The 19901-nt window shown below is 38.7% G+C and overlaps 1 protein-coding gene across 17 annotated transcripts in view; it reads left to right on the top strand.

Moving 5' to 3' along the window:
• Nucleotides 1–19901, top strand: part of NCOR1 (nuclear receptor corepressor 1) — a 169122-nt gene that overhangs the window by 127398 nt on the left and 21823 nt on the right. For 13 of the 17 annotated variants that reach the window (XM_074320229.2, XM_019757395.3, XM_074320234.2 and 10 more), the window contains 13 exons: nt 65–166; nt 520–620; nt 2868–3036; nt 4855–4995; nt 6205–6288; nt 6777–7033; nt 7393–7753; nt 10777–11004; nt 13245–13454; nt 13945–14094; nt 14443–14556; nt 17033–17198; nt 17396–17889. In XM_074320229.2, the coding sequence (XP_074176330.2) occupies nt 65–166; nt 520–620; nt 2868–3036; nt 4855–4995; nt 6205–6288; nt 6777–7033; nt 7393–7753; nt 10777–11004; nt 13245–13454; nt 13945–14094; nt 14443–14556; nt 17033–17198; nt 17396–17889 (2577 nt within the window). The remainder of the gene's footprint in view (nt 1–64; nt 167–519; nt 621–2867; nt 3037–4854; nt 4996–6204; nt 6289–6776; nt 7034–7392; nt 7754–10776; nt 11005–13244; nt 13455–13944; nt 14095–14442; nt 14557–17032; nt 17199–17395; nt 17890–19901) is intronic. The other 4 variants (XM_019757394.3, XM_019757387.3, XM_019757397.3 and 1 more) reach the window with 2 other exon arrangements.

Raw genomic sequence — 19901 nt, 5'->3', positions numbered from 1 at the left:
GTAGCATCAGTCAGTAATTCAGCACTTGATGTTTTTATGTTTCTCTTGCTTTGGTCCACCACAGCTACTGTGCCCTACATCAAGCAGGAAGAATTTTCTCCCCGAAGCCAAAACTCACAACCTGAGGGTTTATTGGTCAGGGCACAACATGAAGGAGTGGTCAGAGGTAAAATATGCTGTTCGGCAGAAATATTAAACTTTTGTCCCCAATAAATTTATTAAAGTAAGTTTTTAATATGTTTTAATGGTGGGTATTTGAGTTGAATCTTTAAATTTTACATTTAAGTGGTCTTTTCATATATAAATGATTTAAAAACTTTGAAATTCTATATTTCAGCAGTTTTTTGTAATAACTGCAATATTATTTTAAAATCACATTTCAATAAACCAAAAACTTATATTTTTTTATGCTGCTGTTTCCTTTTCTTCTTATACCTCTCCCTAGTAGGAGACGATTTTTTGTTTGTTTTCTTTGTCAGGGGTGGGGGGATATAATTTGCTAAAGTTTTTTTTATTCAGGTACTACAGGAGCCATTCAAGAAGGAAGTATAACTCGGGGAACGCCAACCAGCAAAATTTCCGTGGAAAGCATCCCATCGCTACGGGGCTCTATCACTCAGGTTAGTTATGGTCATTCCTGATATACTGAACAACAGCTAATGAGAGAACACTGGAGGTGAAGTCTCAGTAACTTTGGCTCTTCTAGCAATATAGTTTTGTGATTAAGTTGTTCATTTTTCTGGGTTATGGGACAGGGTCTCGGTGATGATAAATCCCAGATCCATAAACTGTCTGCATAAAGACATTAATGTGATTACTTTGACCACAAGCTGTATTATCTATTCTAACCTATCATTTGAAAGGTCAATTATTTGAAAATTGGCAAAAGAAACAAGTTCTAATTGATGCAGGTCTCGCTGTCTTCCTGGCAAAGCTTTTTCATGTGCTCAACTTAAATAGACATTGAGAAGAAAATCATTGTAAGTTATTTGCTTCTTTTGTGCCCCTTGTGAAAAGGAAGGGCTGCAATCTCAGTATGTAAGCTGCCTTGCTAGAACTTAGGAAATGCTAAACTAGGAAATATGGATGGCATTGACAAAAGCACTAAAAATCAAGTATCTTCTTCTAATTTTGGCTAAATAAATTGCCAGTTTTAATTAATAAAAGGTCTTTCTTTTCCTCAGTTAGAAGTTAATTTTAGTTTGAAATGTAAAACAGTCCTTAGCCTCTTTACTAATGTAGATCTGGGAAAGATAATTCTGTTTTGGGAAATCATTATAAATAGAATCCTGTGCTTTTGCACGTTGTACCTGTCACAGGTTTTCTGTTCTGTTCCTCTTCTTTGTTGTTAGTTCCAGTTCCCTAGGGCAGTGGTTGTTAAAGTGGTCCCCAGGCCAGCAGCATCAGTGTCACTTGAGAAATTGTTAGACATTCAGATGCTCAGGCCCCTTCCCCACATGTACTGAAGCCTGACCCATGGGGGCAGGGCCCAGCAGTCCAGATTTTCCAGCCCTCTAGTGCCTCTGCCTTGTGCCTGTTTGAGAACCATGCCTTAGGACCTTGCTGACTAAGTGTGGTTTGTGCTCCAGAGCATCAGCATCATCTGGGAGCGTGTGAAAATAATGCAGAAATTTCATTCCCCACTCTAGACCTGTTGAATCAGAATCTCCATTTTAACAAGATTCCCCAGTGAGTGATTCCTCTCTAAGACATGGTTTATGGTATATGGCATATAGTTATCTAGAAAGTTACCTATTAACCCTTCAGATTTCTCCTCCCACATTTGACCAAAGTATACGTTCTCCTGAAATTAGTTTGCAGATTAAGCAAACATTTTAATATAGACAGAAAAAAAATAAATGACCTGTGCATATTATTTTTTCTTCTTCATTTTCACTCTAGTATCTAAACTGTGGATAGGAAGACAGAATGCAGTAGATCGAACGAGACTAGGCTTTACCTGATTATTTTCAAATTAGTTTGTCCATATGGCATGAGCACTTCCGAAGTGGGTATTGAGGATTTCCAGATGTTTACTACTGAGCTCACTTAACGGCTGGATGAGTAAATGTATTGGTCTCATCATTCTTCTGCTGTAAGCATGTGGTTTCAGATAGTCCTCTCTAGAATTTGGGGGACTCTAAATGTGTGAGTGGACTAGGTCTGGCCTCCCACTTCCATTTCAAGCCAAGCAGCTCATTTGTACAAGGTATTCTACATATTAGGTTTCATGAATGATTTTCCTTGAAGAGAAGGGTTTACTGCTTAAAGGAAGGGTAAAAGAACCATGGTCATAGGCAACCCAGAAGAGGACTAAAGATGGTGAAAATTCAGATGATAGGACCCAAACTGAATCCATATCACAAAATGAAGAAGACGTCTGTGTTTTTCTTCCCCTCTTATTGATGACCAGAGGTCTAACCCAGTAGATAGTTTGGTAATTGAAAGTTCTTTTTTCCTCTTACACATTATGAGAAAAAGTTGTGGTACTGTAAATTTAAAACTTAATTTATTGTTTTATTAGAAATTTTGAAAAAGTTTTATTATATTTACATGACTTTAGGCCTTGACAAATTTTTTTCTGACTTAAGTGCCTTCACGTAGAAGGTTTTACTTAAGCTGATTCAACTCATACACCTATCAGCATTTTAAAAAGTGTTGTGTGTCAGCGTTCAAGGACAAAGAAAGATAACAGTATTTTTTTATATTTATAAAAATTGAATGTCTGCTTTCCTCTCGTGCTTCTTTTTTATTCTTTGAAGATATGGGTTGATCTAACTCTCAGTGTGATAGGTTAAATTTTCTAAATGTCTTGCATTTCCTCTAAACTTAAGTGACTCTGGTACTTGTGTTTCATTTTATGGCAGGGTACCCCAGCTCTGTCCCAGGCTGGCATACCAACTGAGGCTTTGGTGAAGGGATCCATTTCTAGAATACCCATTGAAGAAAACAGTCCTGAGAAAGGCAGAGAGGAAGCTGCATCCAAAGGCCATGTTATTTATGAAGGCAAAAGTGGACACATCTTATCTTATGATAGTAAGTATTGTATCTGTGTGCTGAAGCCAATACTATAACATGTGACTAAAAACATGGACTCTGGTCCCCCTACTCACTTGGCTTTAGGGAAGTTAGTTTTCTTTTTGTGAACCCAAATTTCCTCTCTTTAAAGGGAGTTAATAATAGTACCTTCTCAGGAAACATTTGTGAAAAATGAACTGAGATAGTCAATGAAAAGTGGTTAACAGTGCAGAGCATTAGTGAGTGTCCCGTAAGTGATAGCTAACATCAGCTGTGGTCAGGTGATTTAGCCTAGGAAAAGCATCTTTGTTAACTTGAATGGGATCACTTTTATTTTAAATGGATTCGTATTTTATGAAGTAAGAATTAAAGAGTAGATAATAGCCTGATAATCCTGGAAAGAGTACTGAATTTAAATTCTCCTTAAATATAACTGTTTTAATGTCTATATGAAAACCTTTCTTTAGATGTATATTTGTTATATTTTCCCAGTAATATTATTTTATAAGAATGGCTCAGTTATGGTAGTAAAGCCAAGTGATGAACTGGATTTAAGTTCTCATTTGCGACTGTTTTTGTGATCTGAGTAAGTTATTAGTCATGCTTTCCTTTCTCTTCGAATACAAAGAAGTAAAGTATGTGAGCCCATAGTGCCTGATACATAGTAATTTGCTTATTTCCGTCTTTCTTGTTTTAACCTTTCTGGCATGTATTGGTTTACATTTTGTTTTGGGAAGAAGTTAATGTATCTTGCCTAAGTCAGAAATCTCAGTGTCATCTTTGACTCCTCCTGAAGCTTTCCACGTCCAGTCAATCAATCACTAAGTTGTTTCTATTCTCCTTCTTAAAGTCCCTGGAGTCCATCCATTTCTGTTTAGTTCCCACTGTTACCATCATCTTTCATCTGGATAACTTGGTAGCTGCCTAACTGGTCTCTCTGCCTTCAATTTTAAACCATAGTCAGAACTGTACATCATGTCACTTCCTGCATGTCACTCTCCACTGCCTGTAAGTCATTGTTAAGCCCCTTACCTTGGCTCAGTCACCCCTCTATGATCTTCCAGCTTGTCTCTTTCCACCTTTCCCCTTAGCCCTCTTGCACTTACCGTGTTTCCCCGAAAATAAGACCGGGTCTTATATTAAGGTTTACTCCAAAAGACGCATTAGGGCTTACGTTCTGGGGATGTCATCTTGAAAAATCATGCTAGGGCTTATTTTCCAGTTAGGTCTTATTTTGGGGGAAACACAGTACTTCCCCTACATGCTTCATCCCAGCTCCACTCTACACATTGACGATTAACTGAGTTTAAGTTCTTTTAAAGTACCGTACTCGGTTTTGCCTTGGGGTCTTTGTGCCTGTTGTTCCCTTGGCCTGTACCACCTCCTCCTCCCTTTACTTTGGACTTAAGCAACTCATGTTTTATCCGACACTTCTCAGCTTAAACATTACTGCTTCCAGGAAGCTTTATCTGTATCTTTAAGTGTTAGATTTCCCTTCCAACATTCTCATTGGGCATTATGCTTCTGTTTTCATAGTACTTATTATACTTTATAGTAATTGCCTATTAATTTATCTGTATCCATCACCATTGGATAAGTTTAATGAGCAAAGGGACTTAATTTGTTAACCTTATCTGTAAACCTAGCTTATGCCTGGAACTCAAATATATTTGAATGAAGGAAAACATTTTTATAAATATCATCTATACAGATGTATCTTGTAAGTTAAACCTAATTTTTATATTGTTATTTTTATAAGACAGATGATAAAATTATGGTAACTACTGTACAACAGGCCTTGGGCTCTGTCTGAGCAATTCTTTCTATGTTCTGCAGATATTAAGAATGCCCGAGAAGGGACAAGGAGTCCAAGAACAACTCATGAAATCGGTTTAAAAAGAAGCTATGAATCAGTGGAAGGAAATATAAAGCAAGGGTTGTCAATGAGGGAGTCTCCAGTATCAGCACCATTAGAGGGTAAAATGTTTCCAGGATGTTATTTAGATACATTTAATTTTGTATAGTAAATTTGCATTGTTGGGTTAGGATGTATTCAGTATGTTGTTTCTACCTGAAATTTATATTAATATATAAATGAAACATTAATATGTATAACATATTAATAATAGATAACATATTAACATATGTTTAAATTTATATTCATATCTACATATAAATCAAGTGATACATGACAGTGGAGGGAAGTAAAAATTAAACATAATTGGTCACATCATAGAATGCTCATATAATTTGTAGATTATTACTGTTTGAGTTGAGTTTAAAAATGTAAAATTTATTATGAGAACTTTGTTTTTATTGTGAGGCAGATAAAGTAGTGGAATGGATAGAGCAAAGACATGTATTTGAATCTAAGCTTCACCCTATCTATCCTGGTGAATTTCTCTGTGCCTGTTTCTTCTGTAAATTAAGGGATTGTATCTACCATTGTGTGAGGATAAAAGACAGGTGTCCAACTTATGTTGATCATATGACATGCATTCACTAAATGATAGTTACAGTTTTGTTCTGTTAATGATTTGCTTTCCTTAAATCTTAACCTGCCTCAACTGTTTAATTTTAAGCTAGATGAAATACTAAAAACAGAGTAAGGACTCCTCAATCTTAAAAATCCTATGTAATTTTCTAAGAGCAGGATTTTCTGTGTATTAAAAAAAATCTCACTTCCCTTTACTTTAGGGTAAAATTTATCAGCAATATAACATGACACTTCTTAAGAGATTATTTACAACTCTTTCATTTTGATTTATATGTTTCATCTATTTTTGAGGTATCCATTTTTCATGTTTTCCCTTTCTCACAGATGTATTTCAAAGCTAAACAATGATTTCCAGTCCCTTTGTATTTTCTCTCACCTTGGTAAAGAAGCATTGGGATTTTAGATTTAGCTTTGAAAGTGTCTTTCTTTCCCTTATGACCTATAATAGATGTCTTCTGTGGCCATTTTCTATTTAGGAAAACATTTCAAAAGGAACAGGTGATGTCATATTGGGTATTTCCAATTTTTATTGTTTCTGTGACCATCTGCTGAATAGTTCACAAATTTAAAATGGTATCTCTTTCTCTATAGAGCTTTTATCAAAAATATATTCTCTAAGGACAGTATAAAATATATGTGAATTGACATGCATATTATGTTTAATGCTTGAATTGTTCTTGTTTTGAAAGGGCTAATATGCCGAGCATTACCCAGGGGGAGTCCTCATTCTGACCTCAAAGAAAGGACTGTGCTGTCTGGTTCCATAATGCAGGGTAAACTTTTTGTTGGTTTTGGCTTTTATTCATGACTGCCTCGCTGGGAAAGTAGTTTGACATTAATTTGCAGTGCATGAAGCCTGCTTTTCAAGATATTTTTCCTTTTGAAATATAGATATTTAAGGCTTGATTATAAATCATCTGTTTCTGAGCTACATGCTTTGTTTGAAGGTGGTAGTTGCCAAATCTTCGAATATAAAGACATCTTCATTATGTAAGAAACATTCTCTGATTGTGAAGAATGATGTATTAAATTTTGAACAACCCTAGAAAATAATGACTGAATATTTATTTAATGATCTGTTGTAATCAGAAAATTGATTATAAACTACAAGGTGGCAAAGCATTAATTTTTTTTAATTGTGGTAAGGTATATGTAAAAAAATTGACCATTTTAACAATTTTTAGTGTATACAGTTCGGTGTCTTTTTTTGCAGCCATTGGCATTATTTTAACAAGTATGTTTGTTGAATACTTTTTTGAAGGCACACCAAGAGCAACAACTGAAAGCTTTGAAGATGGCCTTAAATATCCCAAACAGATTAAAAGGGAGAGTCCTCCCATACGAGCATTTGAAGGTGCCATTACCAAAGGAAAGCCATATGATGGCATTACCACCATTAAAGAAATGGGACGTTCCATTCATGAGATTCCACGACAAGATATTTTAACTCAGGAAAGCCGAAAAACTCCAGAAGTAGTCCAGAGCACGAGGCCAATAATTGAGGGTTCCATCTCCCAGGTAACTAGATTGTGGGTCTTTTTGTCAGCCATTCCACTTGAAACTGTGATATTTATGGAGCATTTTTAAAAAATACAACTTAATAATTAAAAGTAATTCTTACGATGTCAGATCTCTGGGAAGTAAACGTGAAAGTTTTATGTATGCTTTATCATTAGGTTTTTCTGTGTCCATATTGTAGAGTGTATAATGTGGGCAAGGATGCAAGTCAGGACCAGCGGGATTGTGATTGAGACATCCACACAGACAATAAAGATGACTACAGCACACTGTAATTGCCATGAGCCAAATATAGATCTGAAATGGAAAAATATTCAGATGCTTTGGGCTACCTGTAATGTTTGTTTCGTTCTCTTTAGGGTACACCAATAAAGTTTGACAGCAATTCGGGTCAATCTGCCATCAAACACAATGTCAAATCCTTAATCACGGGGCCTACCAAACTAGCCCGAGTGATGCCTCCACTAGAAATTGTGCCAGAGAACATAAAAGTGGTAGAACGGGGGAAATACGAGGATGTGAAAGCAGGCGAGCCAGTGCGTTCCCGGCACACCTCGGTGGTAAGCTCTGGCCCCTCAGTTCTTAGGTCAACACTTCATGAAGCTCCCAAAGCACAGCTGAGCCCGGGGATTTACGAGGATGCTAGTGCACGGCGCACGCCTGTGAGTTATCAAAGCTCCATGTCCAGAGGCTCACCCATGATGAACAGAACCTCTGATGGTATGTTATTCTTATATCCTGTCTGATCATTTTTATTGTCCCTTTTCACATCGGGCAAGTAGAGAATGTTGAATTGTTAGCTTTATATTGTCACAGGATCTGTAGATTGTGCTTGATGCTAGGTCCGTGGGATTCTACCAAATTAAAAGTAGGCATAATTGTGGGTAAAATACCTAATATTTTAATCAAGTGCAGAGTACGATGGAGTCTAGAAATGTTCTGGAATAAGTATATTCTTAGGTTTTTCCAGCTAATTATCTGTAAGGATTTCTGCACGTCAGTTTTGACAGTGTTTCTTCAGTGGCAGTCTGGTGTGGAAGTTGAAAGTTTAGGGTCTGAAGCAAGATTGTTTAAGCTTGAATTAAAGTTCTTACTGCATGAACTTGGGCAAGTGACATAATTTTATCATGCCTTAGTTTCCTCATCCATAAAATGGTAATGTAATGTTAAGACCTACCTCACTGGATTGTTGTGAAGATAAAATGAGGTAATATGTTTAAAGGACTTTAAAAGAATAGCGCTTGATAAGTTTGAAGGACACAATAAATGTGAACTGCTGTTACTGGTGGGTATATCAGTAAGGTAAGAGACACTGATTTTTATCAGGTGGTTGGTCCCTGAAGCAATCTGAAGCCCTTAAAAATGTATCCACTTACCATTTAAAATTTTACTGCAATACATATTTATTGAGGGCTCTTGTGCAAGGTTCAGGGCTGGACACTGCGAGAGTTGTAAAGGTGACAAGTGTTTTAGGCAGTGTGAGAGGAGTAGCGTGAAGGGAGGAGGAAAGGGAAGTGCCTGCTTATGGGTGGGGGGTGATTTCAAAACCTTTTAGCTCTAGTTTTGAAAAAGAATTGCCCTACAGAGGGAAAAGGTATTCCGCATTTGAGCAAGTTGGGGCCTGGAAGGGGATGTAATAAACCAGTGATTTCTTGGTTGTGACGGGCAGATTTGTTTGATATTGTCAAAATGTTAATAATTAGATGGTGGTAATGGTTGTACAACATTGTGAGTGTATGAATGCCACTGAATGGTACCCTTTAAAATGGCTGAAATGGTAAATTTTGTGTTCTGTGTATTTCGGGTGTTGAGACCCAATTTCCAACATGGTGTGGGAAGTGTTCTCTGCACCAGCAGACAATTCTCAGACATCAGTAGGGTGTCCAGGAATTTAACTTAGTTCCAACACTATCTACCCAGAGACAGCATCAGATTCCATAGGTTAAGGGTTCAGCCTCCAAGACTGTGTACCCCCTCTCCCTACCCCAATTCTGCCAAATTCAGATGCCAGTCAGGCTGTTACTTGTGCTACTGACTGCAGATTGGAGGTTCCAAGGACACCCTTCAACACAGGATACCAGTCGCAAGTCCAGATTGTTACCTGTACTTTTCATCAACTGGCTGTAAATCAGAGGTTCCCACGACCTCCTCCTTGGATTTGATTAACTTGCTAGAATGACTCATGGAGGTCAGAGAAACATGCTACTTACTAGATCACCGGTTTATTATAAAAGGATATAACTCAGGAGCAGCCAAATGGAAGAGATGCATAGGGCAAGATATGGGGAAAGGGGTTCGGAGCTTCCATGCCTCTCTAGGCTGCCACTGTCCCAGCACCTCCAGATAGGAAGCTCTCTGAACACAATCCTTTGGTTTTTTATGAAGGTTTCATTATATAGGCTTGGTTGATTAAATCACTAGTCATTGCCAATTTGACCTTCAGCTGCTCTTCCCTTCCTGGAGTTCAGGGGGTGGGACTGAAAGTTCCAACCCACTAATCACATGATTGATTCTGTTGGCAACCAACACCCATCTGTAGGTCCAAAAGTCACCTCATTAACATAACAAAGACACCTTTATCCCTCCCAACACTTAGGAAATTCCAAGGGTGGTGAGTCAGGAACTGTGGATGAAGACCACGTATTTATTTCTTATAAATCATATATTGCATGCAGTGTTTTACCACAATTACTAAAACAATTGAGTATGTTGGCCAGTAAGCGTTTGGATATGGTAGACATTGATGGGAAGATCTTCCCTCTGAATAACATCATTTAGAAAAGAGGCTAGAGTGGGGAGGAGGTTGATGTTGGTGAGGAAATGAGAAAGTCTTCATGGAAGTACAAGCAAGGAAAATTAGTACAGTAGGCCCCCCCATCCGTGGGGGATACTTTGCAAGACCCCCATGGATGCCTGAAACCTCGGATAGTACTGAACCTTATGGATGCTCTGTTTTTTCCTATACATACATACCTTTTCACTTAAAGGAAGCATTTTGTCTTCTCTTTGGCATGTCCTAATTGCCAGCACCGCTTGTTACTCTTGTACTTTTGGGTCATTAAGTAAAATAAAGGTTACTTCAACAAAAGCACTGCAGTATGGTGACAGTTGATCTGATAACCGAAATGGCTAAATGACTGATGGGCAGGTAGCCTATACAGCGTGGAGACAGCCGGAGAGCACAAAAGTTCATCATACTACTTAGAACACCGCCCAATTGAAAACTTAAGAATTGTTTATCTCTGGAATTTTCCACTAATATTTTCAGACTACAGTTGACCTGGGTAACTGAAACTGCAGAATGCAAAAGAAAAGAGGTTGGGAGGACTACTGTATATCTTAGTGACTCATGGGTAACAAGGAGGCTGGGTAATGCAAGGAAAGGAAGTTGAGATTGATCTATGTGAGATAAAAAGAATAAAGAATGCTAAAGTCATACAGAAAACAAAATCATTTATAATGGGATTTAAAGAGGAGTATTGAACTTCATTTTAATCTTAACATTAGGTGGTAAAACACTGGTGCTATGATCCAAAAGGTGAGAATCTGCAAATCTCAAAATCTTCCACTAGTTCTTCACATTTGCATATTTTACAAGATTAAATGTTAAATGTTTAGTGGACAGGGAAAAGCAAAATATTATATGACTATAGTCTGCATTTGAATGGTTGAGAAATGGATACAAATCATACTTAGCAAGTTTTCTTAAGGATTTTTGTGGTGTTGGCTCTTTCTTTTTCCAGTTACGATTTCTTCTAGCAAGTCTACCAATCATGAAAGAAAATCGACACTGACCCCTACCCAGAGGGAAAGCATACCAGCGAAGTCTCCAGTACCTGGTGTGGACCCTGTAGTAAGCCACAGTCCTTTTGATCCCCATCATAGGGGCAGCGCCGCAGGAGAGGTTTATCGGAGCCATCTTCCCGCACATTTGGATCCATCCATGCCATTTCACAGGGCTCTGGATCCCGGTAAGCACAGTGTGTAGTGCTAATGGTAAAGAACTAATACACCTGCATGAGTTTTAAAACTTTCTATTTATTAAAGTACAATATGCAGATAATTGCACATATCATTAGTATACAGCTCAATGAATTTTCACCAGCTGTACACCCACATATTACCAGCATCCAAATCAGGAAACAAATATTACTAGTACTCCTTAAAGAACTAAAAATAATAGGTATATGAAAAGCCCTCTTATATGATGGCATTTGTTTAAGCTGATTGAAAAAGTGGCTTAATGTGAAGAATTATTTTTAAATGGCCCAGGCGTACCTTAAACATTTTAATTTACAACACAGGCATTCATTTACTAGTGTTCTGATGTGAGGCTCAGGTCCACGAATGAAACTTCACCATTGTCTTTCTTATATAAACAATGCTTACATTTCCAGGTTTGTTTTTTTAAGTGAAGCTAGAATTTAGAGAACTTCAAATCAATCTAAAGACAGAATCCTTCCAGATATTTTTCCTCCTGCTTTTTAAAAATTGTCTAGTCCATACCTGATTCAAAGTCTGTATTGAGTCTTTCCAAAGCAGTCAACTTAATTTCCAGAGAAACCACTCTTTTCATTCTTCTCTTATTGACTTACAGATCATTTCATTAAGTTACATAATTACAGTAGCAAGTATAGTAGAAGAAACTTTTGAACAGACTGTGGGTAAATATAATTCTGGTGGGAGCAGAAGTGTGTAGGTTTTCTAGAGAGCAGTCTGTGCCGGGCACAGTGTTGCCTGCCAAGGGCAGGGCAGTGTGCTCTGCCCAGGGAAGAGTCCCGTCTACATCAGCAGGGCTGTAGAGGGAGAGTCTGTGCTGGGCGGCTGGCTGGCATGACCCACCTGCTGTGCAGGTTCCACCCTGTCCTCCCAGGTCCCAGCCCCTGCTCCTCTTCCCGTTCAGACTCACTCAAATGTGTTTTCTGCTCATAGCTTTTCTGCTTACTTGTTACATCCTTCAAGGTGAAATTGGGACACAGAATGTTTGTGTTTCACCTTGGCCTTCAAGGAAGTGATTTTCATTACCAGTATGCCAAGATTTCTAAGGGCTATTTACATTTCATAGTAGCAAGGTATATGTAGAAAATGTTTTATCTGAAAGCTGTATCACTGCCATCAAATTATTATTTGAGAACATTAAGTTTCAGAGGAATCCATATCTAGTCCTTCAGGAAATGTCCAGAAGTGAGGTTAAGTTCACACAAAGTCAGCTGACAGACTTACCTGGCTGGGGTTCTAGATGAAGGGGAAGCAAGCATCCCAGAAAACTTGTCATTTATTGTTATATATATATATATATAAAATAGTTCACTCAAGTTCTCAGACAAAATTGAATGTTTATACTTTCATTTAGTTTTTATCATAGTCCTTTATTTTGTAGCAGTTTCATTTGCTTGTCATTTTGGGGCTTTTGCTAGATTACGAATGTTTTGACGATAGAGAGATTAATTTCAATTTTTACCGGGCCTACCCCTTCCTAGTATCTTGTGTCATGCTCTAACCTAGGGGTTGCCAAACTACTGCGTGGGGGCCAAATTCTGCTGCTGCCTATAAATAAAGTTTTATTAGTGCATTGCCCCACCCATTTGTTTATGTCTGTGGCTGCAGTAGCAGAGTTGAATAGATGTGGCAGAGACCATATGGTCCACAAAGCCTAAAATATTTTCCATTTACCCCTTACTGAAAGTTTGTTAATCGTGCTCTAAATACATGCACTGATCAAATGCTTATAGACCAATCATTTTCACCCCCAGGGAAGTAAAGTTACTATTTGTCAGAAAGTGTTTTCACATCTATTACCACCTGATTGTATTCGATCAGAGTACTACAAAAATAATTTTATTTTCAAATAGCTCTTGGAGACTTCAGGTGAACATATAATAAAGTTATGTGACAGAGATTGAAAGTAAAACTGCTTGAGAATTTTTTTTTTAGCTACTGTTCTGGTAAAAAGGTTAATAATAATATTTTGTCTACTTTCTCTTTTCCATTACTCTGACGTTAGAATGTATGTATTAATATTGCTGATACTTCAAGGGCAAAAAAGATTCTGCCTTAATCCCTGTAGCCACCCCCCCCCAGGCTAAATAAAAGTTGCATGTGCACATTAGTTCAACAGATTGTTTTTTCCTTACTCTTTTTGTGGGTAATATTTAGCCATTGAATTTTACTCAAACTAAACGACATGCCTTTCTCTTATTCTCTCAATCAGCAGCTGCTGCTTACCTGTTTCAGAGACAGCTTTCACCAACTCCAGGTTACCCAAGTCAATATCAGCTTTATGCAATGGAGAACACAAGACAGACAATCCTAAATGATTACATTACCTCACAGCAGATGCAAGTCAACTTGCGCCCAGATGTGGCCAGAGGACTCTCCCCACGAGAGCAGCAGCTGGGGCTCCCATACCCAGCAACAAGGGGTCTGTGTCTTTGCAGCTCATATTTCATAGAACTTCCTATGTGTACCCAGGGTGTCCTAGGTACTCAGTCAGTATTTGTTGAATGAATGGCAGAAAGAAAATAAAAAAGACCATATCATTCTTTCTATAGCCTTTAGCCCTTGAAGGCAAACAGAATAATAATGTATTGAGACAGGGTGTATTGGTGAACACTGAAATAACTAAACCAAATCTGTGCTAGGTATTTGACGTCATTATTTTACCAGTTTGCTGTCTCTCTTTAAGGCCATGCTTTTAGATTACTGGCATGGGGCAGAGTATTTCATATCCTTCTCTAGATTTAAAGAAGATCTTACAAAGTAAAGACGATCTTACGTTTTTATTTGTACTGTATACAAAGCATCATTGGAATATAGAGATAAACAAAACAAAGAAAAGCCATGTATAGTTCTGTGTCTTTAGAATAACACTTAAATTTAATACAATTTTATTATATTTGTCTTTTGAGCAGGAATCATTGACCTGACCAATATGCCTCCAACAATTTTAGTGCCTCATCCAGGGGGAACAAGTACTCCTCCTATGGACAGAATCACTTATATTCCTGGTACACAGATTACTTTCCCTCCCAGGCCATACAACTCTGCTTCTATGTCTCCAGGTAAGGGTCCACAGTCACACACCTCTCTGATATGACCAACGTACTCAAGTGTTTACAGCATAGCCTTTGAAGGTATTTTGGGCACTTTTTTCCCATTTGGTCTGCTGTTTTTCATTTAATATTTAGTAATAGCCCCCATATGCCATCTTTCACTAAATACTCTAGAAATAGCCTAAAAGCTTGTGTTATGCTCCAGTTGTCATCCAAGACTTAGTAAAACGAACTTTCTACATCTCAAATTTGGAACTTTTGAAAAGATTTTTAGTCACTTAAGAATTTAAAAATTGTTTGACATTCCTGATAGGTTGATATTTTTGTCTTTAAGTTGCAGATTTCTGTGTTTTACAGGACACTCAACACACCTTGCAGCAGCTGCAAGTGCTGAAAGAGAACGTGAAAGGGAGCGGGAGAAGGAGCGGGAACGGATTGCTGCGGCTGCCTCAGACCTCTACCTTCGGCCAGGTGAGTGGGATGGTTTTGTTTAGTCTGGGGACAGTTCTTGGTATCTAGTATGATGGGGCACTGAGCTTAATGTGGGGAAGCCAGGTTCTTACAAGTAAGAATTATAAGAGAGAAAGTAATTACATGCCTTAAGTGAAGTGTACAGGTTAAAAGTTCTATAGAACTTAAAATGGTACAGAGATGAATTTTAAACAGGAAAATGAAGTTTTCATGATGAAGTTATCATTTTGATTTGGCCCCAGCAATTGGCTACAGTTGGGACTGAAGATACTGGGTTCAGAGCTCACTGAAGCTGAAAGCAGCCCAAGCAGAAGGCTCATAGACATGAAGACATATGTGTTGTTGAGCTGGAATTGAAAGGAAGAATAGAAAATGTGGTTAGAAGGTTGTGTGATGTTTTGAATTACTGTATAAGTGAAGTGCTGCCATTTGTTGTAGGAGGCAGGTGACATCAGAGGGATGTTTACACAAGAGCGGCATGAGATGGGTTAGAACCCTGAAGGGAGGCCTGCGCTGGTGCCAGGACAGTAAGGCCGAGTCGATAGTTCATGATGGCCTAAGATAAGTTGACACTGGGAATGACCAGAAAGGAACTGCTTGATAGAATATTGTTAAGGTGACTCAAAAGGACTTAATAACTAGATACGGGGAGCGAGGAAGAGATGAGAAACAAGATTGTCTGCACGAAAGATAGAGCAGGATTAATGAAAGCAAAGAGTGATTTTTGTTTTGGACATATTAATCCGATGTATCTTTGAACATTTATTCTTATCCATGGTATACTTGTCTTTTTATATTGTTTCCATCAGTGAATCATATACCATGTCCATATTGTCAGATATACAAATATGGCAGTTAGGAGAAAAGATAGAATTTGGAGGTTGTGACTTAGGAGTCATCTGCAAGAGTTAAAACTCTGACTTGACTGAGATTTCCAAGGGTGAGCGTATGAAGAGAGGAGTAGGTCAACGCTTAAGATGTTCCTGGGAGGGATGTCATAGGTGGAGGCCAAAGGAGCCAGAGATGGGGTCAGAGAGGTTGGTGCAGAACCAAAGGGCACAGTATGAAGAGCTCGTCACATTTCTATGGTCATAGGGGACGACAGACTCTTTGAAATCAAAGAGATGGCACTGTGGAGAAGGAGCCTAAAAGCTAGCCATCATATTTGCCCCAGTAATATCATTCCTGAGGATGTATCTTAAACAATTCAATCGCTGAAAATCCTAAAGATACTTAGATATAACCTATTGTCTACAGATAAGAAAAAAATCACAAAGTGTCTAATGATAGGAAATAATGAATTGTGAGGTAGCATTATAGTATTGATTGTATAAAAACATGGAAGTTGATTTAAGAAAGCCAAATACAAGTGATACATACTTTGATAGGAACCATATTTTGAAAATGCTTGTGGTCCCACTGATGATGCAGAGTTAACACAATAAAATACCATTTTTCTCCATCAGATATTTAGAAGTTTGATAAATACTCTGTTGGAGAGTCTGAAGAAACACTAACTCTCTTACATTGGTAGTGGCAGTGGAAATGGGAATAGCCTTTCTAGAGATACACAAATTTAAATAACAATCCCACTTCTAGGACTGTACCCTGCAGAAATACTCGTATAAGCTGATGTATGGTCAGAGGGGAGAAAATTGCTGAAAGGCTGCCCTGGGTGGTACCAGCCAGGAGAGTAGGATGTATGGATACTAAAGGTGGTAGCTCTTATGAGGGCAAAGAACAAGTTTGAAAGTCAGAGTGAGAGCATAGAACAAGAGGGAGTAGAGAAGAAAATGACTAAAGAGGGAGTTGGAGATCTTCCAAGTAAAGCAGTTGGACCCAAGCTGTGGCTTTATGAGAGAGCTAAGGTTAAGTGAAGAAAAAGTATCTCAAATATTAAAGAAGTGTAGTTAGAGCTGCGCTCTTCCGAAGGGCAGTGTGAATGATTTCATGTCAAAAGAGAGCTTGCTGAGCGAAAAGTTACCGTGGAGGGCAGGAGAGGACTGGAGCAGGAAGGATGGGTGAATGAGATGGCCTCCAACCCTGGGATCGCAGTAGTAGATTGTCTTCATTATGAGCCTTAGAAACTTGTACCAAATGATAAGCTTACCAGAGGTTGAGGAAAAATCTGGGAGATGAACTTATCTTAGTTGCATTAGTCCTTCATTATTGATACTATTTTTGTTTCTTGTCTGGAATCAAGACAGAAACTTGTCACGAAAATGGCAATGACAGTAAATGATAACTGGTGTTTTTCTTTCAAGTTAGTGGTGGGTTTTCTTGCATCTTTATTAAGAAATGCTTATAGAACATACTTCCATAAAAACCAGAAAGTAGGATATCAGGTTTCTTGTCTCATTTTCCTTTTTCTATTTAGGATTAGGAAATTAACAATCCCTGAGTGTTGCTGTCTCTAGCTTCTTCCTTATGGATTATCTTTTTTTCTTTTTTTTCTCTTTTTTTTGTCCCTTTGCAGGCTCAGAACAGCCTGGCCGACCTGGCAGTCATGGATATGTTCGCTCCCCGTCCCCTTCAGTAAGAGCTCAGGAGACAATGTTGCCCCAAAGACCCAGCGTTTTCCAGGGAACCAATGGAACCAGTGTAATTACACCTTTGGATCCAAGTGCTCAGCTACGAATCATGTAAGTCTGTTGTATACATTTTGACAAAAAAATACAAGTCTCCTGTATACACACCTTTTAGTTTGTGATTGCAGTAGTTTTAGTAATGATTTACTGCCCACTCAACATTTTCTTGTTGCCGTTTGTCCTTTCATCTCCTCACCACACTCCAAAGTACAGTCTCCCCTTCACAGAGTTGTGGTTTGTTTTATTTACAGGCCGCTGCCTGCTGGGGGCCCTTCAATAAGCCAAGGCCTGCCAGCCTCGCGTTACAACACGGCTGCAGATGCCCTGGCTGCTCTTGTGGATGCTGCAGCTTCTGCTCCCCAGATGGATGTTTCCAAAACAAAAGAGAGTAAGCATGAAGCTGCCAGGTTAGAAGAAAATTTGAGAAGCAGGTCAGCAGCAGTTAGTGAACAGCAGCAGCTAGAGCAGAAAACCCTGGAGGTGGAGAAGAGATCTGTTCAGTGTCTGTACACTTCTTCAGCCTTTCCAAGTGGCAAGCCCCAGCCTCATTCTTCAGTAGTTTATTCTGAGGCTGGGAAAGATAAAGGGCCTCCTCCAAAATCCAGATATGAGGAAGAGCTAAGGACCCGAGGGAAGACTACCATTACTGCAGCTAACTTCATAGACGTGATCATCACCCGGCAAATTGCCTCGGACAAGGATGCAAGGGAACGTGGCTCTCAAAGTTCAGACTCTTCTAGTAGCTGTATGTATCTCACTCTGAGTTTCGCACTGTGATATCTGAGTAAAGAATTACTTTATTCTTTAGGCAGAACAATACGGTATATTCTTTAGTAGAACAATATGGTATAAAGAAAATCCTAATCTTCATAGTAAATGTAATAGAAGGGTTTTGTGGGTTAGTAGTACAAAAATGTCTCTTCTATTTTTATGATTATTTAAATATCAGAATTTCTCACGTGACACCTGAGAAGTTATTCTCCATGAGAAAACTATGCTCTTTATAAAGTTGTAAATAGATAGGTAGAGGGCAGAACTTACTGACATTTCCAGGCGTGTGGAAGGTGATCGATGTATCATCAAGCTCTGCTGTGGAAGCCTGATTTCTCAAGCAGTGTTTTATGGGATATGGTTCAATATTTAGGCCGATACTCCAAAGCCTCTTACATCCTTCTTTTAAGGTACAAAGTTTTTAAAAGTGAGACCACCTTATTGTTGGTAATTGGTATTTACATTGAACCTTTCTTGCAAGTTGGATTTTGATCAATACTGGTTAGTTACTTTGATGTCTACCCTGTTGGTCTATAAGAATTCAAAACTCTACAGGAAAATGCTAGAAAAGTTACTTTAAATTTATTTTTAACTGTTGCGTAAATTCTGTGTAGAATTCCTAAAGGAACAAGCAGGTATTCAAATAAAGTATCTGCTAATATGTGAAGCAATTTAACTATCTGTAGCCATCTCTTTGATGTTTCCATTAATGAAATTGAGTTGGAAATAACGAAAAAATGATTTCTGGTGTACCAGCATGCAACGTGCAATTCTTTTTACCTCCATGCCTAACTATAATTTGTGTGGATAAATATCTCCCCCATTGCTGAGGTTTTTGGAGAGATGGGGGCAGCTTCATGGTTGTTGTGTACACAGAAGACTTCCTTTAGCCTGGACTTGAAAATCTGCCAAATAGGCAGTACACATGCAAAATTGCTAGTTGAGGAAGAGCGATAGTTATATGAATAGGCCTTTTGGAGGGAAGTCACCAGCATACATGGTGACCCAGCCTGTGGCTTATGGAATGCGTAGCACACGGTTCCCTAATCACTGGGTAACACTATCCATTTGCGTTACAAACCAAATCTTGCTCTAGGAATTTGACTTTCAGGAAGTCTGAAAATAGGAAGTCTGGCTTCTTTACTGAATGTTCATGTTTTTGAGTGTGGATATATTTTTCTATCATTGGGTAAGTTACTTGCATGAAACCCACAAGCTTATTGCAGTTATTCAGTGTAGTTTTCAGTTTTTGTCTTCAGAGCCTCCCTCCCCCTGAAGCTGAAGCACAGAGCCTTCACCTTACCCTTAAGTCTTCAAGAGCAGTGTGAACACAGTTTAGCATCAGACTTTCTATTGACTCTGTATTGGATGTGGTAAGCAGACTTAGGATGTTGCACATTGAGTACCGGCGGATACAAAGGTTGCAAAGTAGTATAAATTATTTTGAATATAGTGATTTATTTTAGTTCCCCCAAAATAATTTCCATCCCAATTATCAGATATGAGTTTTTCTGAGCATACTGAGCCTAGGGAACTGCAACTTCCATGTTCTGGAGAGAGGTAGGAGGAAAGGGCTGTGCATCTGAGTCCTGGTGGAACAGGTGGTGGCCTGGTAGTAGAGTTCATTCCCACCTCTGTACCTGTGTCCAGGACCACACTGACTGATCACATTGCCTTATCCAGCCAGGGTTATACACCCTTTGGGCCTTGCACAGTTTTCTCAGGTTCTTTGGTGCAGCCTGTTGGTGCAAAGAACACTGAAGTCAGAAGGTTCCTGAGTAGGAGGTTCCATCTGCCTCTGTCTCATTCTCAGCTCTGAGGCCATGGCAGGACTGTGAAAAGACCCCGACTGCATAGGCCATCAATTCCCTTAGTAACTGCATCTTAGAGGGGCCCTTCTCTGATGTGGGCATCCTCCCTTTCTGTCAACGGAGCGAATTTGCTTCCCTTCAGACATTCCCTATCATTTCCATCTGTTTTTACAGT

Source organism: Rhinolophus sinicus, chromosome 12, assembly GCF_057876585.1.
Source record: "Rhinolophus sinicus isolate RSI-liver-muscle chromosome 12, RSI-T2T, whole genome shotgun sequence".
Lineage (NCBI taxonomy): Eukaryota > Metazoa > Chordata > Mammalia > Chiroptera > Rhinolophidae > Rhinolophus > Rhinolophus sinicus.
This window is presented reverse-complemented; position numbering and strand designations above follow the sequence as displayed.